The sequence below is a fragment of the Erpetoichthys calabaricus genome, chromosome 2 (assembly GCF_900747795.2).
Source record: "Erpetoichthys calabaricus chromosome 2, fErpCal1.3, whole genome shotgun sequence".
In the NCBI taxonomy this organism is placed as follows: Eukaryota; Metazoa; Chordata; class Cladistia; order Polypteriformes; family Polypteridae; genus Erpetoichthys; species Erpetoichthys calabaricus.
Genome location: NC_041395.2, coordinates 226,835,398 through 226,843,090, shown reverse-complemented (window position 1 = coordinate 226,843,090; position 7,693 = coordinate 226,835,398). Strand labels below are relative to the sequence as shown.

At 37.8% G+C, this 7,693-nt stretch overlaps 1 protein-coding gene across 1 annotated transcript; it reads left to right on the top strand.

The window, feature by feature from the left end:
• The first annotated feature begins 4,935 nt into the window (after nt 1–4,935).
• LOC127526649 (E3 SUMO-protein ligase ZBED1-like) lies at nt 4,936–6,725 on the top strand. Its single transcript, XM_051922592.1, has 2 exons — nt 4,936–5,882; nt 6,050–6,725. Exons 1-2 carry the CDS (start codon nt 4,936–4,938, stop codon nt 6,723–6,725), a joined length of 1,623 nt encoding a protein of 540 aa, XP_051778552.1.
• Nucleotides 6,726–7,693: the final 968 nt, after the last annotated feature.

Sequence of the window (7,693 nt, the reverse complement as noted above, 5' to 3'; positions counted from 1 at the left end):
AGACGTTGTATAAAGAAAAAAGCAAACCTCCATTTTTTTAAAGAAAGTGATGTGTACTTTAAATGTTATGCTGCAGAAAGAACTGAGATAGATTTTTAATCAAAATGAAACAGGAGACAAAATGTGGTCTAAAGCTATTTTTCCTCATCATGGCACAGTGAAAATATTTAATTAAAAGGATCAGGACTTGATACACAAGTACAAGCAGGAGTTGTTAAGAAAAAATCAAACCGATCTATCATGAAGTTAAAAATGCAAATCAAAAATAAATACTGTAAAGCCAAAAAGAATTTCATTAACCAGGAAAAATTGTATCCATAAGAATCACACATCAAATGCTATGTTTATCCAAAACACTGAAGAGTTGGAAGTGCAGACACCAACCTTGATATGCTCATGTCAACGATGTCACACATTGCATACTCCCAGGCGGATATGGCATTAATTATCATGGAAGTGGCTGTTGTGATCACTATAAAATGTCAGTGTCCATAAACAAATAATGTTTTTGCAATATTCTTATGGTAGCAACTACAGAAAAATAAATGTCAGAATCGGATTTCGTGGGTTAAAAAAAATGCTATTCCACCATATCTATCTATATATACATACAACGTGAGACACAAAAATAACCAGACTGGGCTTGGGGCTTTCCTGGAAAACCATCTGGAGGTCAGCTGGATGTGAATCATAGAACTATATCTCCTCCTACACGCCCTCTAAAACCGCTGACCGGCTAGGTATATCCTGTGAATAACCCAGTCAGTATTTGCACAACAATCGCTACACGAGTTGCCGCGATAATGTCAGGTGAAAAACATCGAACAGCGAATCAACATCAAATTTCTCGCGAATTTTCTCTTTTTCCATAAAGCAGTTTTGACTGACAAAAACATTCCTGTCCTCAATCATCCTCCCTATTCGCCCAATTTAGCTCCCTGCGATTTTTACTTGTTCCCAAAAATCAAAAATGACCTGAAGGGAACACATTTTTCTTCAATGGATGAAGTGAAGACAAAACCGGCAAGCTTCTTGAAGAGCCTCAAGCAAGAAAATTTCCAGTACTGTTTCAATCAATGGAAGATACATATGGAGCAGTGTGGAGATCGGGAGGGGGAGTATATAAAAGGTGGCAATGTTCAGAATGCTGTAATTCATCAATAAATATATATTTTTTTGTGTCTCACCTCATTATATATATATATATATATATATATATATATATATATATATATATACAGTATATAAACAAAAACCCTCACAAAAGTCACATAAAATATTAAAAAGACAACAATCACAATAGAAGTCTTTCAAAGTTTGTAAACAGGAAGTCTAAAATGATCAGTTGTCACGGCTAATCAAAATACCAGAAATATTGAAGTAGAAAGTAAGCCTTAAGTCATAACTTTAAGAAAAATTAACAAAATGCTCTTGCCAGTAAAAATTTTGTATCCAGAACCTGGATAACCAGGAAGACTTTGAACTTAACTCACTAACCCGTGAAATCAAGGGTTGTCACAAATGGTAACATAGCTAACAACAGCACACAAAGTAAGCTTTCAGTGGCTGTGCCCACAGAAAACACAATTGTACAAATCTTGGTGTGTGAATCTGCTATGCCACTTCATTAGAATGCAGATGCACTGAATTTACTCTGCTTTCATGAGTTTACTCCATTATTTTGTAGGAAGGAAACAGTGAGGATAACAGAGAGAGAGAGGGAGAGAGAGAGAGAGAGAGAGAAAGAGTGTTATTTTGCAGGTGGCCCCTTTGTGTTTAGAAGGCTGATCAGTCTCTGGGCTGATTTAGTTGTCCTTTAGCACTTTGACATAAAAGGCAGCTAATGAATCTAGCAGTCTGAGTTCCATCACTGTTGCTGCTGTCTCTGGGAGGAAGAGTAATCGAGCTGGGGGGTGAGGTATATGGGGTAGTTTCTCCCTAAGCAATTTCGTGAGCAGAAGCAATGCTTAGGTATGTATGCACTGAAGATAGGATGGTAAAATCATCTTAGTTTATACAGTAGTTCATTTATTCAACATAAGCTTTATTTTTTTTAGAAATGTCAAAGGCCATGTTACTTCACAATATACATTTTAAAAGGATGTTTTTTAGGATATGTATGAAATCTGTTTTTAGAAGTTTCACTAAAATGTAATAATTTTTTTTAACTACTAAATTTATTTTTACTTTGTCGTGCTTTAATTATGAAATTAGTAGCATGGTTATCATGAAACAAGGAGAGGGCAACCTTTAACACTGCACAGACAAAACACATTTGGCCATTGGCATTTACAGTTAATTATGACACAAACAAAACAGTGACACCTTCAAAAATTCATTTTCATGAGAGATGTAGCTACTATGAACCTAGATGGAGGTGATCTGCGACATTTAACATCTTACAGGGGCAAGGCCATTAGAGTTCATAGATACATTTGTGAAAAGCAGAGTTGTGCAAATTGTTTTCCAATCTGTTAGAGTATTCTCTTCCTTCACAGTCACACTTAATTTTGAACAATCATTGTCTTTGTTCACATTACATAATAATTCTACATTCTATGGAGTCTAGTGAATTTTAAGGTAAGGTCCACGTTTGACTAGAAATGTTTAGTGATCCTGGCATCTGAGTTTGCATGTTTGCACTTTGGTAAGGCAAAAGAGTACATTTTTCAATATTTACAATTATAAACTACAAATTTGCTTTGTATTTTCATAAATATGCCTTCTCTTTTTCTTTTAAATGTATTAAACAGTTTCAGTGATCCTGGACATTTATTAAAAGCAATCGAATGGATGGCGTTTGAGGACAATAGAACCATTAGGGTATGGTTGCTAGCATTTCATCTTTGCATCTGCAAAGCTTACTTCAGTTGTAGAAATGAAACCTGAAGGAGAAAAACAAACCGGTGAGGAGACAAATTACTAAAATGGGTGATGGTAGTGTTAAGTTGTAAGTAAAACTCTTGAGCTTTTGTTTTGCAGGCCGCTTATGAATGCAAACGATTGTTTAAAGTTTTCTTTTTCTGAAAAAATCTAGTTACTAATTAAACTCACAGCAGAGAATATACTTTGAAAAGTTATTCAGATCAGTTGTCTCATGTGAGCCATGTTCAGCTACTGCAAAAAAAGAAAGAGTCCCAAGGAATGAAAAAATTTTAGTTGTTTACTGAATTATGTATATGAGGTGTAACAAAGGCCCCAGTCTGCACAGGGAGTGCTGCTAAGGTAGTACAGGACAAGGCCAACGTCGTACAAGTCCATAATACTAAGAAAGGACGAGCATACACACCAGCATTAGTAAAGCATGATGTACAGTATGTCACATAGGAGAATTTTAAAAAGGCTCCTTCCTCATATTTTTAAACCTGAATAGGGTCAGCACTAGAACAAATAATATGAATGAACATTCAGCAGTAAGCATTGGACCATAATTTATCTGATCTGAGAAGCAGCTTAGCTAAACTGTGGCAAATTCTGAATGTTTATAATGATTAATATAAGCAATACACATTGTATATGACACGTAAGGGTCTGTAAGTCATTTTTATTAGATAGCTACTTTTCTGTGGACTGTTGTTGCTATGACTATGACTATTACAGTATGAGTTTCTTTATTCAGTTCTGTTTTATATTTTACCCTTCCTACTATTATCCCCACATTTCTATTTTCCCCTTTTTTCTTTTTACTAAATTAACTTGTTTTACCTAAACTAAAACAATCTTTGTTCATGTTTCTGTAATGTTTCATCACTCCCTTTCATTATATTTAGTAATAATAGCTTATAATATCTCTTTCAATTTCTCTATGGCCTATCCCTCTATTTCTGTTTTCTCTTTTCTAATTACAAGAGATAATGGCAACTTTAACATAGATAGATAGATAGATAGATAGATAGATAGATAGATAGATAGATAGATAGATAGATAGATAGATAGATAGATAGATAGATAGATAGATAGATAGATAGATAGATAGATAGATAGATAGATTTGTCCCCAGGGGGTAATTTGGCTTCTTACAGATGCTTTTTAAATAAATAAATAATAAATAGGTAGATAAATAAGTCAGTCAGTCACCAGTATAACTATAAAGCAAGAAAATTAAAAAGAAAGAAAACTGGCTGTCACAGTCAAAGTCAGGCATTATGCAGACACATTGCTGTTGATATAAAGGAGACTAGCAGCATTTCACTACTGCTGAATGATTCTTTGGCTGAAGTTAACGGCACTACAGTTTTGTTTTAATTGTCATTTTTGCTACTACCTCTGGGGGGTCCAGAGTGTATCCTGTAAGTGAGTTTGCCCTTTTAATTAGTTTGTTGATTCGATGGGCATCTCTTGAAGTAATTTTACCAGCCTACAACACCACTGCATTGAAAATTGCACTGGCCATAACAGAGTTCTAGAAGATGTGAGGGATGTAGTGATGTGTCGGTCGCGAACGAAACGGCTCTTGGAGCCGACTCTTTGAAGCGAACGATCGGAGCCGGCTCCTGCCTGTGAGCCGGAGTCGGAGCCGCTTTTTTTTATTTCTCTATTTTTTTTCTAAGCTGCATGGGATTGGTCAACTAGAAAATGCGTGTCTGCACTGAGCAGGAGCAGGAGGGGGAGGGGGCGGTGCTACAGACAAACACTACACACATGCTCAGAGAGAGAGAAACAGGAGGGAAGGACACGTGCGCGACAAAATGAGTGACCGCAGGAAACGGAGTAAAATTTGGATACATTTCAATTACATTGATAATACAAAGGCAGAGTTGTAGAGCGTGCAAGGTTAAAATCTCATATCGAACAGGCTCTACAAATAATCTGCACCGGCACCTGAGAACTGTACATCCATCAGTGCAGTTGGAAGAAAAAAGACAAGCAAGTGAACCTGCTACTAATGAAAGTGACAGTTTGTCTACTGCAACTGTTGAAAGTGCCAGTTTGTCAATGTCTACACCGTCATCCAGTACAGCACCACAACCACCTAGACCTACAACCCAGAGCTCTATGAGACAGTTTGTGCAAAAAGCCATAACTCCAGTTAAACAGAACACAATTGATGAGGAATTGGCTAAAATGATTGCACGTGATTTCCAACCATTTTCAATCGTGGAAGACAAAGGATTCAGAACCTTTACTCATGCTCTCAATCCATTTTATGTAATTCCAAGCAGGAAAACTCTCTCCCACAAAATTATCCCAAACCTATATGACAGAAAACGTGCTTCACTGCAAGAGAGAGTTAAAAAAGCTCCAGGAGTTTGCCTGACAACTGACTGTTGGACATCCCGCACCACCACATCCTACATGTCAGTTACTTGCCACTTTATTGAAAATTACAAAATGGTGACCTGTCTTCTGGATTGTTTTGAGTTCAGTGACAGACACACTTCTGATAACTTAGCAGAGGAGCTGCTCAATGTGGCAAAAGAGTGGGATGTGGAAAACAAAGTGGTTTGCTGTGTCAGTGACAATGCAGCTAACATAATTAAAGCAATTAAAATTCTGAAATGGACCCACCACCCATGTCTTGCACACACAATTAACCTGTTTGTGAGAGATGCTCTGAAGGTGATGAAACCCACTGTGGACAAAGTGAAGGCAATAGTGGAATTCTTCCACAGGAGCACAACAGCCACAGAGAAGCTCAAATCTACCCAACGACAGATGGGCATGCCTGAACTCAAGCTCAAACAGGAGTGCATTACAAGGTGGAACTCAACCTTTCATATGCTAAAACGGATTCTGGAGTCCAAGGATGCAGTCATCTCTACCCTGGCTGTTATCAGTGCACCAGTTGATCCTCTGAGCCAAGAGGAATGGGAGTTGCTGCAGGAGACATGCATGGTTCTGGAGCCATTTGAGCAGGTCACTGTGGAGATCAGTGCAGACAGGTACAGTGTACAAATGCTACTACATTATTATTCAATTATTATTATCATTTTTATTAGTTGTTGTTGCATTATTGGTATGAAAAGTAGATTAGACATGAATGGAAATAATATATACTGCTAAATAAAACAAAGCATAATTTTAACAGTTATTCTTTACTCATTTTCAGCTATGTTACAGCATCCAAAATGCTGATCCTGTGCAAGGGTCTGCAGAGAGTAACAACTGAGCACCAGACCAGAGTAACCACAGGGAAAGTGGAAGAGTTAGTGGCTGCTCTCTGTGCATCCATGGACAGAAAGTTTCACAGAATAGAATACAACAGTATTCTTTCAGAAACCACCATGCTTGACCCAAGATTCAAAAGGTTGGCCTTTAATGAAAACAGAGCGGCTGATGAAGCTCTTCAGAGAATAAGTGCAGCAGCAAGATACTTCCAGCCAGCTCCAATGCCAGGGGGCCAAGAGGGAGAAAAGGGAACAGAGGATGAACAAGAGGAGCCACAAGCATCTGCTGTTTGGAGGTTCTTTGAAGAACGAGCAACTGGTCCTGGAGACACTCAGAAAAGAAGGAATCCCTCAGCAGATGCAATACTGGAAGTGAGATCGTATCTTGAGGAGCCTCTTTTCCAAAGAAGCGCAGACCCGCTGAGCTGGTGGGAAACCAAGGCTTCAGTTTACCCACGTCTTACGCATGTAATGGCACAGAGACTGTGCATTGTAGCAACATCAGTCCCCTCAGAGAGAATCTTCTCCAAAACAGGGCAGATAATAACAGAGAGAAGAAACAGGATCAACCCCTCAAAGCTGAGGCACTTGGTTTTTCTTAATGCCAACCTTCTTTAAAGACTAGCTAAAACTGTTTCCTGGATGCTACTTTTTTGTTTTACACATTATTTATATTTTGTTTTGTGATTCTCTAAGCTTATGTTGTTTCACTGTAAATAATTAAAAATATTGGATCTTTCTCAAATTGAGATGGTTTGTTTATGTACCTTAAAATTTATTATTCTGTACCATGTTATAAGACATATAAATAATAAACATTTAATATAATGTATGTTTTGTACCTTAGTAATTAATTTCACATTATTTTTGGTAATAAATTAAATTTAGCACCAAAAAAATCTGAAGAGCCACTTGGGAGCTGAAAGAGCTGGCTCTTTTAAGTGAGCCGAGCCATAAGAGCCGGCTCTCTTAAAAGAGCCGGAATTCCCATCACTAATGGGAATCAATGACATAGTAAACAAAGAGGCTGTAAGAGACAATATTTTTTGGAAACCATAGTGCTCTGGAAAACATTATTGACAACAGACATAATCCATAATCTGATCTGTCAGAAGCAGGTGAACCAGGAAGTAGAGGATAAAGAGCATCAGGTTTCTGGCTCTTTGCTGCCCTCTGTCTTTATACTTGAATATCTGTTGCATTTCCATCCATCCATCCATTTTCCAACCCGCTGAATCCGAACACAGGGTCACGGGGGTCTGCTGGAGCCAATCCCAGCCAACACAGGGCACAAGGCAGGGAACCAATCCTGGGCAGGGTGCCAACCCACCGCAGCTGTTGCATTTCTGTGGGTTAAATTTGGTAATAATGTAGCAGTTTAAATGACAAAATAGATCATAATATGTTAATAAGTATTGACTTCTTATACATTTATTAAAGGAAATTAAACAGATGAAAACAGTTAGTGTCACTGTTTAGAGCAGGGATCCCCAACTCCGGTCCTGGAGGGCTCCAGTGGCTGCAGGTTTTCATTCTAACCATTTTCTTAATTAGTGACCTGTTTTTGCTGCTAATTAACACCTTTC

Excerpts from the sequence above, each read along its gene's own strand:
- LOC127526649 (XM_051922592.1), top strand. The coding sequence starts at position 4,936 with ATGTCTACACCGTCATCCAGTACAGCACCACAACCACCTAGACCTACA. Across the intron at positions 5,883-6,049 it reads GTGGAGATCAGTGCAGACAG|CTATGTTACAGCATCCAAAA; the intron begins GTACAGTGTACA and ends ACTCATTTTCAG.